This window comes from Biomphalaria glabrata, chromosome 1, assembly GCF_947242115.1.
Source record: "Biomphalaria glabrata chromosome 1, xgBioGlab47.1, whole genome shotgun sequence".
In the NCBI taxonomy this organism is placed as follows: Eukaryota; Metazoa; Mollusca; class Gastropoda; family Planorbidae; genus Biomphalaria; species Biomphalaria glabrata.
Genome location: NC_074711.1, coordinates 72214708 through 72231153, shown reverse-complemented (window position 1 = coordinate 72231153; position 16446 = coordinate 72214708). Strand labels below are relative to the sequence as shown.

Sequence of the window (16446 nt, the reverse complement as noted above, 5' to 3'; positions counted from 1 at the left end):
GTAATTTATTTTGTATTACAAGAGAAAAGGTAGTTAAACCTTACCATATTGAGAGCTATGGCAGTGATTTTTTTTCCGGTTCTTCCCTTTAGATAATCTTTGTTTAAAAAAAATAATATTGTAATCAGAAGGCACAAACTACCAGCTACTTTCCTTTATGCCAGTGACAGAAAAATGTCTTAAGATCCTGTGTAAAAAAATAAGGCGGAAAGAAAAATCACCAATAAAAAAACTGAGTTCCATTAGACATTGGAAGCGAACCGAACCTGTACTTAAAAACTGATTGGTACGAAATGTCCTTACCCGAACCAATTTTTCAAATGTTGCTATCTGTAAATCCCTTAACTACATTTCACATCCCAATAATTATTGCCTTTATAATTATAAGCAAGAGTATTGAATTACTGAGTTTGCCGAGTCTAAAACTGGCGTAGCCGTAAAAGCAAACCGAAGTTCTTCAAAATCTTCCTGAGACTAAAAAAAAAAAGTAACAATATGGTATTAGTTACTGATACCGGTAATGGAAGTAATAGGTTCTCTTGTAACGATGTCAGTACCCGGGTATTGGCTGTGCAAGCAGAGTGAGAAACCACCAGGAACTACTCGTTCTTTGAACAATGTCGTTGGAAGCGTCAATTGTTTCTATAGCAGTCGTGTCAGAACAAACTTGAGCTACTAGGCTAAATAATGTTAATGAACAATGTGCATCCATTTCACGAGGCTCTTGTGTAAAACTGTCCTATGACATCCATGTCACAAGGCTATTGTCACATGACATCCATGTCACTAGGCTATTGTCACATGACAATGTGCGATATCGCCTAGTGTGTGGCCAAGCTATTTCGTTTTCAATCAATCAATGGTTCTCTATATGCGTGTTGTAAATTTTTTTTTTTCTGTAGAAAGGCTGACATCTCTCAAAATACAACATGCAGTCCTGTTTGTTAAACTGACAGTCAACAGCGGCAGGATTCGAACCCCGGACCTTCGAGATTACATAACGACTATCCAAAGCACATATCACACTACCGCAACGTAAAAAAAAAGGATGTGAGGCGGGCAGAAATTCGAAATGTTTAGGCCTACTCTCAATCAGAACTCACAATTCTTTTCTATTAAAAAAAAAAAGTCACATGTTTAATTAACTCTACCAAATAAGGAGGCAGCACTGGTCAATATTATTATGCGAGGGACATTCTAAATAATTTAGCCAACGTAGGTAGGCCTACGTCTGTAATAGGCGCGATCTTAGTAAGACATCTTCGTGTTAAGTAGGCCTAAGACATTAGTCGTCAATATAACGATGTGCAATAGTCAGGCCAGAAGAAGACAAAAGTCAATATAACGATGTGCAATAGTCAGGTCAGAAGAAAATCATTCTGACACAAGAAATTTACTATGAATCACGTTAGCGGAGAAGTTTTGAAATGTCTTCTTCAAAGAGTATTGAGTCCATTTTTTTCCCCCTTTGAAAATAAATTGACAAATTCCCCCATCCCCCCTCCCCCTATTTTTTTTTGTTCAGCTTGTAGGCTACTCCATTGCCAGTTTGTAAAATCAAATATTGCCTCTTTGTCACGCCACATTCTTTGACCTCAAATGCTAATAGGATTAGTTAAACAAATAATTATATATCAAAATTCTTAAACAATTTTTAATACTATTAATGACTCTTTTCAAATAATCTTTACAATCATATTGATCTATTTTCAAAACTCGAAATATTTTTTTAATCAATGTAGCTTATTTAGCTTATTTTCAAAAGCGTTTTTTTTTTTTGTTGCCAACTAATGAAGATATAAGCTCTACACTAGATATATAACGCTGCAAAATTTCTGTTATAGGCCTACAAATCTTATTAAAATATAAAATACAGTTCAAAAAAAGTTTTAAAAACATTTTTTTAAAGGATTCTATTTTTTAGATATATGTTATAATAAAAATTGAAATTTGTTAAATGCCAAATAAATAAATTTAATATTGATTTTTTGTTTTTATCGGTTAGCCTTATTTATTATGACATAAAGACGTTACTTCAAAATAGAAACTTCCTAAGAAAGAAAGAGCAGTTGTATACATTTTCCTTAGCATATGGAATAACAAAATGTGTTTTTATCTCTGCATTTTTCTGAGTATTTTATTAAGTTTTGTATTTGTAAGTTATTGCTCAGTGTTTTATGTATTATTGCTACTTTACTTTTTAGTCTTCTGTCCTGGTGCGTCTCTAAATTTTTTAAATTTTATTAAAGTTGTTAATCACATGTGGATATTCGTTTGTTATAAATCTCATGGCATTATTTTACGTCTGTTCTAGTTTCTTTATGTGTTCTGGAGTTGAGGGGTCCCAAACAGAAAACACATATTCTAATCTAAGCTCCTTCTCTGGCAGAATATCTGGCAATTTTTCATTATACGGCCATATTTGTCTCCGGTCAGATAACACTGCAGTATAGTTGGCCGGTTAGTAAAAAGTATACTTTAGTATCTACCTGTCTAGCGGTTCTCTCCCCACATCTTATTTGTTTAGTCTATATAGGGTTATCAGACACCTATAGTTCGCCCATCGTGGTTCGATGATGACCACTTTGTCATCCAGGGGGCTGAGGACTTTGTAGGTAATGGGGTTTTGTGCCTCCTCATGTGGCTGGTGAGACCTATGTGAGCCCAGAATGTTCGGCTGCACACTGCGGGAGCTAGTGTCATTGGCCTTGGTTTTCTCTTTGGCGTTTTTCTTCTGCCAGCGTTGTTCTCTTTTCCTCAGCAACATTTGCACCAGTTTTCACAGCGCGACGCCATGATGCTCTGCCATGTGCCCCTGTCTCCCAGGAGGTTGGATTTATGCTGAAAGCCTACATAGAAGCTTTGAGAGTGTCCCTGAAGCGCTTTCTTTGACCGCCTGCGAGCGCTTCCCTTCCCTTGGCCATACAGGAGTCCTTTAGGGATGCGGCGGTCTTCCATTCTGCAGACGTGTCTTGCCCATGGCAGCTGGGACTGCATCAGGATTGTGTGGATGCTTTGCAGACCCTCTCTTCGGAGGACTATAGTATCTGGTATTTTTTCTTGCCATTTGACATTCAGTATTTTTCTTAGACATGTGGAATTGGTTCAGTTTCTTTGCATGTTTTCTGTACACTGTCCACGTTTCTGAGGCACAGAGCAATGTAGAGAGGATGACAGCTAGATAGATCCCTAGCTTTGTATTTGTGGTGATACCTCGTCTGTTCCAGACATTTTTAGACAGTCTGCCATAGGATGCGCTGGCCTTTGCGAAACGCAGGTCGATTGCATTACCGATCTTTCCGTTTCTGGAGAGTGTGCTGCCAAGATATGTGAATTTGTCCACTGCATTTATATCATGTCCATTTATCTTGATGCTTGGATTCGAGCGAGTAGGCTTTCCCTGGAGCAGGCAAATATTAGACTTCAGTCTTTTTAGTGTTAATGGTAAGGCCAAAGTCTAAGCATGCTCTTGAGAAGTCACAGAACATTTTAAGAGCAGGCATTTAGGGCACAGTCGTCACCAAAAAGCAAGTCCCTGATTACTGCTGATTTTATTTTTGATTTTGCTTTGAGCCGCCTCGGTTGAATAGGCCACTATCAAATCTGTATGTTATATTTATCCCGTTTTTTTTTATCTATTTGTGAATGCATCAGAGACCTAGGCTACATAACTACATATCCAAAGAAGGACAAAAAGGAGGAGAAAATTTTACAAAGGAGGATATAAAGGAAAAGTAAACTTTAAAAACTGAACTTACATCAATAGATCTATATAGTCTAAGGAAAAATCAACGGACGTAACCGGTGTGCAATATTGCTAGTATAGCCTAATATAAACAAAATTTATTTTAAAAAAAATCTTGTTCAGCAATTCACTAAATGTAGGTATTTAAATATAGACATAGGCTTCTCTGAAAAATATTGTAAATATTTTATATAGAAGGAAAAATAAAGCCACTTTCTTTAATTTTATACATTAAAAAACATTATCGAATCTTTTTTTTTAGATACTTAAGTTCGTCGCTTTAAAAAAAAAAAATATTGTTAGTATGAGGTCTGGATCGAGGTTTATGAATTTTGAAATCATCACATTTGGCAACAAAATCGACGTGTTTTGTTTCGTGTGATAGATACAATGTACCGGTTTCACATCTAAATCTACAATCTGTGTTTGAGCACGACGATGATGTAATATTAAGAAACAGTAAATTATGTGTCGATAGTCTTTATTTTCAACCATAACAAGTAAATTGCACCATTTAGATCTCTATAAAATCGAGCTGGATCTAAACCACCATTAGCCTTTTGATAAACCAAAGGCTAAAAAGTAAAAGTTAGTGCTAAGGCTAAACGTCCTCATTCAATCAAGACGAGTATCGGAGTAACTCAACTCACCATATAAGCCATATTCATAACTTACACATAAGTTTTGGCGTAAGCCGTAAGGCCCACAGACGCAACATCGCAAGAGTCAAGACAGTGTCGAGTGTGTGATTTTGAAACATAAGAATCGATAGACCTAAAGATACAAGATTGTTAATCAATGGCTACCTTAAGTAAGTAGAGAAGTCCTCAGGAATCTAAGACTAAGAGTCTAGACTACTCTCTCTAGACTCTCTAGATCTAGAGTAGAGATAAATTACTCTGGATAGTAGTACTAGATCTAGATTTATTTATTACTAGAGACGAGTAGACTCTATTAGAGACTGTCTTATAATACTTATGTTATATTACTATAGTCTATAGTACTATATATATAACTAGATTGTCTAGATATCTAATAACTTATTTAAACATCTTATTCCTTAGAACTCGTGATTGACTCATCTTATAACTTACTTTTACTGACTTACTTAAATTTTTATAGACTATCTATAATATTAATCTAGATCTAGATTCTAAATTGTAGATTAATGTAGATATAATGTAGATTGTTGATCTAGTATATTATATTACTGTCTCTAGATTTACAATAGATGATAATATTGTTATAACCCTGCCATGCACACCACCAAGCTAGCATGAAGGTATGCGCTGTTAGAGACTAGGCCGAGATGGATGTTTAAGTTAGAGTTAGAGAGAAGCAACAGATTTCCTCCCAAGTCTAGAAGTTATAAAAAGTTGTGCTCAAGGCAGACATTGTTATATACATGTTTGTGATGTCCTGTGAATAAAAATCTGTATCGTTGAATTGCCTGCCTTAAGTTATTACATTGGTGTCGAAGTGGGATTATAGGTGACTCAATTGAAGGAAGGTAGGATTTTCCATGGCATTTCTGAAATTTCTTAATGAGCTTGATTTAAAAGATTTGAAACAAGAACTAATGAATAAAATTGTGTCGCAATTGAAAGGCCGAAAAGACTTGTTGGTGAGGGAGCAGTTACCTAATCAAGACTGCGGCTGTACAAACAGTAGTGACAAATGCACTGGGGATTGTAGTGCCATCTGTGACTGTGTTGTGTGCAAGTCTCTGGAGTGTGGCTTTCAAGACAAGGAACGTAACAATGATTGCTGCGACGATCTCAATGATAGGTAGAGAGTTGAAAGGAAAGAGAGGTCTTATATAATGTGGCTTAAGTTTTTGTTACTGATGCTCCTGCTAATAGTACTTCAATCAACCAGACAGATCAAGACAGCCTTGTGTCTCCATCCAAGCCTTTTGCTGTGGACCGTAAAGATTTCTGTCTATCTGCCAGTGCCTATGATGAGAACTTAAAGCATGAAAGCCAGAAGACCATCTCTAATGCATTACTCTTGATGTCTGCAAGTGAATTTGTGAATACAGGCCCCAACAAAGGCAGAGACAGAGAAAATGTGTTTTACATTGCCTGCAATAGAAGAGGAACTCAAATCTTGATAACTGCACTTGCGTTTAACAAAAACTGTATGCACAGCACCTTGAATGGAAATACCTGCAAATACTTGGCAGGAAATTTATAGATCTGCAAATGTGTGTCAGAGAAGATACCTGCAAATGTTTGGCAGAGAATATATCTGGAAACTGCATGGCAGAGGAGATACCTGCAAATGTGTGGCAGAGAAGAAACTTTCAAACTGCATGGCAGAGAAAATACTTACAAACTGCTTGGCAGAAGAGATACCTGCAAAGTGTGTTTCAGAGAAAATGACAGCCAACTGCCCGGCTGGCTTCCTGTGGGACTAACACGTCCCTGGGAACTACAATAGTGACCACCATTACCTCTCTGTAGGTTGGGTGACTCGCATCAGCCATCATTAGGAAAGTGAAAGGATGGCAATGACATCATTCCAAGGAAAGACTGGCCATCTGGAGGAGGAGAAAGTGAGGATGCCTTTGTGAGGAATATGCTTACTGTCATTCCCACAAATGAACCTCCACCTTAACTGTCAAACATCCACTGTACTGTTATGAACCTTTTTTCTTTTCAGCATAAAAAGTGCTAAGAAGGGAGCAATGTTATAACCATGCCATGCACATTGCCATCCAAGATAGTGCAGAAGTTGCACACTATTAGAGACTAGACTGAGAAGGATGTTAACATTAGAGAGAAGCGACGGCATTCCGTCCAGATCTAGAACTTATGAAGAGGCTGTGCTTAAGGCAGACATTGTTATTATATGTTTGTGATGTCCTGTGAATACAAATCTGTATCATTGAGTATTCTCATGCTTAGTGAAAAATTATAATTAACTTGAGTATATAAGATATTGTGTTAACTACTTGCAGACACCATTTTGTATTATCAAATGCCACTTAACTGCTTTCAGACAATACATAGAAAATATATACATATAAATAATACATTTTTTCCATAAGACTTTTCTTTTACCAGTCATATGACCCCATCTCTTTTCTTTCACACATCTAAAATAATTAAAAAGAAATATCCTAGCTTTGTCTTTTTGTCACAGGGGATAATCCCTGGTTGGTTATCTTGATTTCAGTGATGGTCTGTCAATCCATTTCTAATGGGTATGTTGAGACAGTTGGGGGAAAGTAAGGCTTCGCTATGCCTTTGTTTGTTAAGAATTAAACAGATAAGCCTTACACCATCAGCCGAATGACTGAATGTGCATAGATTATTATGTCTTGTACATAGGTTAAAAAAAGAAAAGAAATTGACTGTCTTATAACTAATGCCATATGTATTTATTGCCAAAAGCTGAAATCTACACATCTGAAACTAAAGGAGATGACACAACAGGAGATGGCTCGAAAGATAAACCAGTGAAAAGTGTATTGCAGGTAAATGTTCAACAGCTTTAAGGCCTCTGGAAAAATTTGAGATCAAATAGTTTAAGCATAAAAGAAAAGCAACATAGTTCTATATGCTGTTTATAAACCAGTTTGTTCTCATGCTAATTGAGTGAAATTTTTAAACAAATGTTGTATATGAAACTTGCACATTAGGTTTTCAAGGGGATGAAAAAAAAAAAGCTAAAGAAATAACAAAAATTTTTCCTTTTTCAAAAAGTTGACATTTGAATGGATAAAAAAGTGAAGTTTTAAATATAGATATAATATAAAATAAAAATCATTGTCTGATCATCATAACCTCTAATTTGTCAATTACTTATTAAATCACTTGCTAAAAAAAGATATTACTACAAGTACACAAAATTATTATTATTTTTTTTAGATAGCTATCTTTTGAGCTTTAGGCAAAAATTTTAGACAGGCTTTTTCAATGGCTTTTTTTAAGTATATAAATAAATGCTTCCTTGAACATGTATTATTAATCTTTCTTCTGAAAATGGATGAGATTAAATCAATAGATGTGATGATAAATAAAGTAGACAGTTTAGCATTTAATGGATGGTATAAAAAGTGATAGATTTTATTGAAGTGACTTGAGGACTATTCAAATACTTTAGCTAAAAAAATATTAGAAAGCACACAAAAAAAAAAGAGCAGTAAAGAGGAGGAAATTAATTAATTAGCAAAAATTATATCCTCTTTTTTTGTAATATAGACCCTTTATAAACAATTAGGAAATCTAGAAAAATTTTGAGAGAATTGCTTTAAATTTGTAAGATAATAGTTTTCATGTTGAGCTGTAAGAAAATTATCTCCAATATCTTTGGGAACATTAGGATATATGTAAAGGCTAAGGGGGAATGGCAGGTATAAAAATTTGTGATGATTTGTTAAAGGGTGGAGAAAGGTTCTGAAGTTTTGTTATGTAACAAAACAAAAACAAAAAGTATTCAATTGAAATAACAGAAAGCAACAAAAAGTTGAACAATATAAAACCACTGCATAAAAAAATATAGGCTACCTGATTTGTCAATACAATCAAAACTTTTACAATTATTTCATCTGCATTCACTCTTAGAAGAAAGTTCAAGCAATATTAAGTCTTGATTTAGCCTTCAAAAATATGGTGTGTGATGTGGTGCAACTATCAAAAATTTTAAAACACTAAACAAAACAAACCTGAATCAATTAGAAATAGAAATATTATCAAAATTTAGTATATTTTTTACTTATTGGTAGCAACCACAAAGTTAAAGGAACTTTCAAACTACTCAAGTAGCTTCAAAAATGCTTAATTTTCTTTAATCAGTCTTGAAAATTTGGATAATGAAACAATTTGATACTTTCCCCATCATTTCTATCGATACCATGATGAAAAATGCAATTTTGTGAAAATAAATAATAATTAAAAAATAGTCTTTTGTATAATTTGAATTTTCTTGTTATGTTATGTTACTCTGGGAAAGGGGTGTATTGAGTTACAATTTGTTACAAAAAAAGGGGGGTTGGATAAAAATGGAATATTTGTTGTTAGGTATATTCTGTTCCAGATTTATGCATTGTTATTTTGACAACAAAAACAAGTATTTACTCTTTTAGAAATACTAACTATAAAATCTTTTTTGTTTTAATTTAAAAAAAAGGCTATGAGATTGGCTGGTAAAGAACCATTTCCAGTTATCTATTGTGACTCTAAAAAAGAAGGAGAGGTATGTCTATAATTTATTGTTAGCTTTAAAATGATAGCCCTCATATTTCTGTTCAAACATAGATACCTGTATTTTTAAAGTGTTAAACTTTCAGAGGTTAAAAGTATTTTTGAGCTACTTGTTTGATCTGCCACAATTATTTAAGCAGCAGTATTCATATTAAGACATTGTAGCAATGTGGTAAAGAAGGGAAGGTCTAGATTTTTTCTCTTGATACATATATACATGAATAAATGAGGTAATATATGCAAGATTCTCTGATCTAAAAAAAGTTTATTTATTTATTTTTTTTTTAGATTTATGAACCAGTAGCCAAATCGCAATTGAAAAAAGTACAAAAGATTTGGCAGAGAGAGCAATATAAGAAGGCAGATGCAGAAGATGCCACTGTAAGTCATTTGGATTTTTTACCGAGTGCATTTAAAATTGTTGGCTAAGATTAAGTCAAGTGAATTCAATAAACTTTGTCTAACAACTACATGAAGCCACTCTAAAAAAGAATACCACTTCAAAACTAGTTCTTTTTGCAGAGTAAATCAAGTTAAAACCAATGAGGTTTTAGCCAATTTATAAATGTCTTAAACAAATTTTATTGAAAGAAAGCTGACTTTTCTCCACTTGAATTAAATGTATTAATGCTGTTCATTTCGTCTCCTTTTAATCTTATTTTACACTTTTAACTTTTTATTTATTTATTTTTTTTTTTTTGCACTGTAGCAAAAAGATGCAGAAAGGAGAGAAAAAAATTTGGAAGATGCTAAAAAAATTACTATTGAACAAGATGCTAGCTTGCCTGCACCACAAGAGGTAGGTTTGGTTTCTTCTAAGTTTCTTTCTTTTTCAATGTGTTATATTATTTCTTAGTTGATTTACTATTTCTCTTTTACTTTTGTTGAAACAGTTTAAAATTATTTTTTTTACCATTAGATCAAATTAAGAGATTCTGTGAAGACAAGAGATGTCAGAGTGAAAATTTTTGGTTGGGTCCATCGGCTGAGACGTCAAGGTATTAATACATTGATTATTTTGCAGTTTAAAACTGAAGACCAAGTTTTGTGGCTTATTTTAAAAAGCCTTGCTAAAAATCTGAGATAATTTTTTGTTACTATTTTATTCAGGTAAAAACCTAATGTTTGTCATACTTAGAGATGGAACAGGCTTTCTTCAATGTGTTTTTGCAGATAAACTGGTAAAACACTTTTTTATTTTAAGAGATGTTTAACACAATAGTTTGATTCATAGAGAATTTCTTAAGTGGAAGAATTGAACTAATCAAACTTAAACATTGGAATTTTCTACAGTGCCAAACATATGATGCAGTCACCTTAGCAACAGAGGCTTCAATAGCAGTTTATGGTGTCATTAGGAAATTGCCTGAAGGAAAAACTGTGAGTGAAGAAACAAAAATTGTTATGTAATCAAACTTTCATTTAGTTGATTTATATGCCAGTGAAATATCTTGATAGTCTACATCACAGAGATGCCTACTAGCCAAAATGGAAATGTGTATTCCTAGACCTGGAAATGTGTATTTTGAGGGGCACATGTGTATTTTCCTAAATACAAAGAAATATACTTAGGAGAGACTAAAAATCATTCAAGCACGTAACATACATGAAATGCAGCAATCTTAAAGTTAACACAGCCTAAAGTTATATAAGACATTTTGTACATTTGCCAAAAAATATTTACACTTTTAGTCTTTGTAATAGAGTTCTAGAAAATGTTAGAATGATGGCATTCTTTCACAGGGCAATGATTTTATGATCATAATGTCTCTAGTGTATTCCACATTCCATAATAGCTGCAACAGATAATTCATTCAAAAGAATGGAAATTTATATTAAAAGTGAAATTAGACTTAAACCAGATGTAATGGTTACAGTTACAAATATCTAGAGCCTTGAGCTTCTAGACCTAGAACTAGTCAGTAGTCTAAACCTATAAATAGATGTACTTTGATCTAGATTAGTTCTAAATCTAAGTCTAGTACACACCTAATCACATATAGATTTAGAATCTATTTTGAACTAGACAGTAGATCTTAATTCTGAATTTATATTTACGAAAATTCTTTTAGGTGCCTGACATTGTTGTCAGGGTTCACTTATGCTTGGCTGGACTTGGTTGGTGTGTTTCTCGACTTGGCTCGTTAGGCTCGTTAGGGGGTTACTTAAATACGAATAATTATCACAAACAAACTCCGACTCCAAATATATATGAATAACACAAGTAATACTTTAATAGTATCTGATTGAGCACAAAAAATGATATCAACCTCAGTAAATATTAAATACACAAAACACCAGTCCAGGAACATAATACAACTAACGAACTACCAATCCACTCTATCAACCAGCGGAAAAACTACCATTCAAAAACATCACGTGTATACTGTTCACATTCATGCCTGGGGGAGGGGGGGGGAAGAGAAGAGGAGAAATAAACAAAGGGATATAACTCTTTCATACTTAAATAGTACAAAGAAATAACACAATCACTCTCGCCATACCTGCCCCTGACAATTGTAAAATATCTCTAATTCTATATCTAGATGCAGTCTAGAAGAATTAGAACTAATCAATCAATTTATTCCCAATCAGTTTGAAGACTTCATATAAACTGACACATTGTCACACATTGAAAGGAGCTCCGCTTTATTTAGATCATAAAGATCTAGATCTAGTAAACATTCAAAACTTCGCGCGTCAGCACGCAGAAAAAACAAATTGATACTTTTTCGTGGTAGATTTAATAAGAATAGTCCATTTTTAGGCATTGACGCACTGATCTATATATATATGATTAGCAAGAACTACTTGTTTTTTTTGTTTTTTTTTTTAGAGGGGGAAATACGTATTTTTAGATAATAAACCATACTTGCATATTTTCGTGCCCATTTGCGTAAGATGTGTACATGTAGGCAACACTGACATCATCTTGGACTGGGTTACTGATGTACATTGTTAGTAATACTCTGTACTTGCAGCAGACATGTAATGTTCAACTGATTTCTTTCTAGGCTCCAGATAATCATGAGATGGCTGTTGACTTCTGGGAACTTGTTGGTCCCTCACCACCAGGTGGAGCTGACAACTTGCTCAATGAGGTTTGCATTAATTTCTTAAGATACTGAAACTTTTTATATCAAATACATTAAATAAAATCAAAATGTTGATTTATATCATAAGGGAAGTAACTGCAGTTCTTAATTCATTTTCTAATTAAAATTTTAAAACTTTTTTTCCCCCAGGATGCTCATCCAGATGTACAGTTAGATAACAGGCATATGATGATTAGAGGAGAAAATGTGAGTTTCTTTGTGGATCTGGTGTTGAGAACAATTTGGTAAAAGTAGTCTCCCCTTAAGAAAGTTGGTTGATAAAATTATCTTTTGATTGCTTGTAAGTTTTTTTTTATTTTCTAACATGTCAAATATCCTTTCAGACTGCCAAAATTTTAAAGATGAGATCAGTTATTGTCCATTGCTTCAGGGAACATTTCTTTGACCGTGGTTACTTTGAATTGACACCACCAACAATAGTGCAGACTCAGGTAGAGGGTGGATCAACCTTATTTAAACTCAACTACTTTGGTGAAGAGGTGAGCGTCTAAATGTATGCTGCACAGGAAATAAAAGACTTGGTTCTAATTCTAAGTACTAGCTATTGTAAAACAAATTTTTGTCAAAGTAAAATCAACTAGTGAGTGCCACTTTCACTACAAAGTATGAACACCATGGTGTGTGCTTATTTGAAACAAAATCTTTGTTAGTAATGTTTTGATTAATTATTACCTTATTGCAATGGATTCAAGAGGCATGTCTAATTATTTCAGGCATACTTAACTCAAAGTTCTCAGCTCTACTTAGAAACAGCTATTCCAGCCATGGGGGATGTCTTTTGTATGGCCCAGTCATACAGGGCAGAGGTATCCAAAACAAGACGCCATCTTGCTGAGTAAGAATTTTTTATGCTTTGCTTATCTTGATTTTATTTACAAAAAAAAATACTTGTATATATTTAAAGGAAGCTGTAATGAACATATTGTAGAAGACTTAAGTGTTTTTTTTTTGTTCTTTTTTAATTTGGTCTGTTTGATTCAAATAATTTGATTTAATTTCTCCAGATACACCCATTGTGAGGCGGAATGCCCTTTTATTACATATGAGAAACTTTTGGATAAAATTGAGGATCTAGTATGTGATGTTGTGGATCGTGTTCTCAAGTCACCTTATGGTCCCATTGTGTTTGAGCTCAATCCAGTGAGTGTCTTACTCTATTCTAAAAGTCACAATCAAAATGAAATAACTGCATGCATTGACTTCAGCCTTTTCAATAGATTCCAAGAAATATATTATTGTATACATTGTTGGTGCTGTTATTATTGAAACAGTAAAAAAAAAAGTTCCCCTTTCAGACCTTGTGGTCTATATGGCAGATGATATAAAGGTCTGTAGGGCAGATGATGTAAAGGTCATCTGTTTCTGTGGCCTACTGTTAACGAGGGTGTCATGTGGCCAGCACAATGACCAACTGACTTCACTTTTCCCCAACTAATGTCAGGTACCCATTAGAGCTATGTGAACTCAGAGGCGCCCAAAGATCCCAAAATTAAAAATCTGTCTACACCGGTATTCGAACCCTGGACACCGGTTCAGAAGCTAAGTGCTTTACCGCTCAGCCACCACGCCTCCACTCTGAAACAGGCCACACAATTAAAGATTAAGATTTTTTAAAAATGAAATTAACAATTTGCACCATTTTATCCTAAAAGCGATTTTCATGGCATAGAAGCCCACATCAAACTCCTTTTTTTAATGACAAAACACATACTATAACAATGGTCTATCTACAACTGCTTAAGATGATCTTCTAATAAAGTGCTCTTCTTTTTTTCATTCAGTCTGACAGCCTTTGTTAAAAATAAAAAAAAAATAAAAAAAGACTGGAAATTTGAAGACATTTTAAATAACTTTGAATCTGATGAACTGGTGCTGCTGCCTTTACTGTTTCACAGACAAGGCCAAATAATGAAGTTGCAAATTTCAAATTTCTATGTTGCTGATTTGATCACAATATGAAAAAACAAAATGGCATGGATGAATCAGTCAGGCATAATTATTATTTCTCTTTATCAAACAGGACTTTAAACCACCCAAGAAGCCATTTAGAAGAATGGACTACACTGATGCCATTGTCTGGTTAAAAGAAAACAATGTAACTAAGGAGGATGGTACATCCTATGAATTTGGAGATGTAAGTCTATATGCCTGCACTCTACATTCAGTGATAGGGATAAAAAAAAAATGTATACAAATAAATAGCAATGAAAAACTAATGTATGTTAATTAAACATTTTTTTTATGTTTTTTTTTTTTTTTTTGAACTAATCCTTCTAAATCTGTCCATAGGACATTCCTGAAGCACCTGAAAGGAAAATGACTGACACTATTAATGAGCCAATTATGTTGTGCCGTTTTCCTGCAGAAATAAAATCTTTCTACATGCCGAGATGCAAAGAAGACAACAGATTAACTGAATCGGTAATGCAGCTTTTTTTTTTAAAAGATGGAAAGATTACTATGCTTAAGTTTAAGTTATTGAAAGATGTACAATTACCTTTTGTTGCATTTCACAACATAGCTAATATTGATCAATCGAATACAAGATAATTCTCTTGTTTAGTTATTTCATCTGCTCACAATGCCAATGAAAATTATTTCTGATTGTCAAAGGTTGACCTTTTGATGCCTAATGTTGGTGAGATTGTAGGAGGCTCTATGAGGATCTGGAGACAAGAGGAACTTGAAGCTGGTTTTAAAAGAGAGGGCATCGATACAAGTCCTTACTACTGGTATTTTGATCAGGTAAACATTCATTCATTTGGTTTAAACATATTACAATAGCTCCTATTTCTACTAAAAACACAGCAGTACATTATTAAAGTATTTCTAACTGCCGTATGAAATAATATCAGATATGTTTTGTTAAATTTACTCAAGTGCAAGCTTTAACTATTCAACTACCCAATAATTCTACTCATAGTTGAATCTACTTTATTGACTCAAGTCCTTGTCTCAGTATAATGTCCTGTCTGTTTCAGACCACATACTTTATTGACTCAAGTCCTTGTCTCAGTATAAAACTATGTCCTGTCTGTTTCAGACCAAGTATGGGAGCTGTCCCCATGGCGGCTATGGACTAGGTGTTGAACGTTTCCTATGTTGGATACTAAACAGATATCATATCCGTGAAGTGTGTGCTTACCCTCGATTTGTTGGCAGGTGTAAACCTTAAGCACAATGCTTGCTAGAAACATCTCTTTGGAATAATTGCAATGTTTTTGTTTGAATGGCTTCAAAACTATACAACTTATTCTACGGTCATCATATGTTTTAATTAACCATTGTCTGTATGTTATTGTTCAGGTAATATGTTTTTTGTCAGAAATAAAATGTAAACATGAAAACCTAACTATTTGTGTGATTGAAAAATGTTTCTATTTGTAAGAAAGTACAGTTTTTTGTTTTTATTTCTTGAAACTTAATATTTGAAACTGGTTTGTTATAATGTGAATATCTTACACTTAAAAACTTTATAATGTTAATACCTTACACTTTACTGTGTAATAGTTTATTTGTGTTTCAATTAGTAATATCTCTATTATTGACTTTCTAAAGGATCTTTTAGAATTCCTGCTGCAAGTCATGTTCATTGTCTGATAGTTGGTGGTGGCAGCTTGTTGAGTAAACAATTTGTGATCAACATTGTCTAGTGTATTGTTTTAGTCAAGCTTTGAATCCATGAGCAGAAGACAGTCTCCTTGTGGTCATGTACTTCTTCAAATAGTTTTAGAGGATTTATTGCCTTTGCCTTTGTGTGTTTGTCTGCTTTCATGTCTGTCACATTGAGTTTTACTTAACCTGTTCACAATAAACTTTCACTTTAAGAATTGTAGTTTGGGTTGTGTGTGTACAGCATTGAGTATTTAGATATAAGAGGACATCTTTTTAAAACTTATATCTCTCAATTTAGTATCAAATCGTACATAGAACTGAAAGCTATAAAATTGATCTCTTCACTTTGCAATTTGGATTAAAAAAAAACATATTTAAATATCAATTTCTCCTTAATGTAACTGAAGTAGTTTATAATTAATGTAACTGAGGTAGTTTATAATTAATGTAACTGAAGTAGTTTATAATTAATGTAACTGAGGTAGTTTATAATTAATGTAACTGAAGTAGTTTATAATTAATGTAACTGAGGTAGTTTATAATTAATGTAACTGAGGTAGTTTATAATTAATGTAACTGAAGTAGTTTATAATTAATGTAACTGAGGTAGTTTATAATTAATGTAACTGAGGTAGTTTATAATTTGTCATTCTATTTATTTCTTCTAATGCCTCACTATTGCAAGATGTCTTTTTAGTAAGATCTTTGACTAATCAAGTAATCAAGCTCTTCTTTTAACAGTTCATCTAATTTGAATAGT

General features: G+C 33.5%; 1 protein-coding gene across 1 annotated transcript; it reads left to right on the top strand.

Annotated features, from left to right (window-relative positions):
• Positions 1-4114: 4114 nt before the first annotated feature.
• LOC106071969 (asparagine--tRNA ligase, cytoplasmic-like) lies at positions 4115-15901 on the top strand. The gene is made up of 17 exons (XM_013232208.2): positions 4115-4556; positions 7144-7226; positions 8882-8947; positions 9244-9336; positions 9665-9754; positions 9875-9953; positions 10066-10136; positions 10249-10335; positions 11970-12056; positions 12201-12257; positions 12395-12550; positions 12785-12906; positions 13076-13211; positions 14092-14205; positions 14361-14492; positions 14685-14816; positions 15115-15901. The coding sequence occupies exons 1-17, from the start codon at positions 4544-4546 to the stop codon at positions 15244-15246; spliced, it is 1650 nt and encodes a 549-aa protein (XP_013087662.1). The 5' UTR covers positions 4115-4543; the 3' UTR covers positions 15247-15901.
• The last annotated feature ends 545 nt before the right edge of the window (positions 15902-16446 follow it).

Coding starts and splice junctions, on each gene's coding strand:
- LOC106071969 (XM_013232208.2), top strand. Junction 8,948..9,243: donor ACTCTAAAAAAGAAGGAGAG/GTATGTCTATAA, acceptor TTTTTTTTTTAG/ATTTATGAACCAGTAGCCAA. Junction 9,954..10,065: donor CCATCGGCTGAGACGTCAAG/GTATTAATACAT, acceptor TATTTTATTCAG/GTAAAAACCTAATGTTTGTC.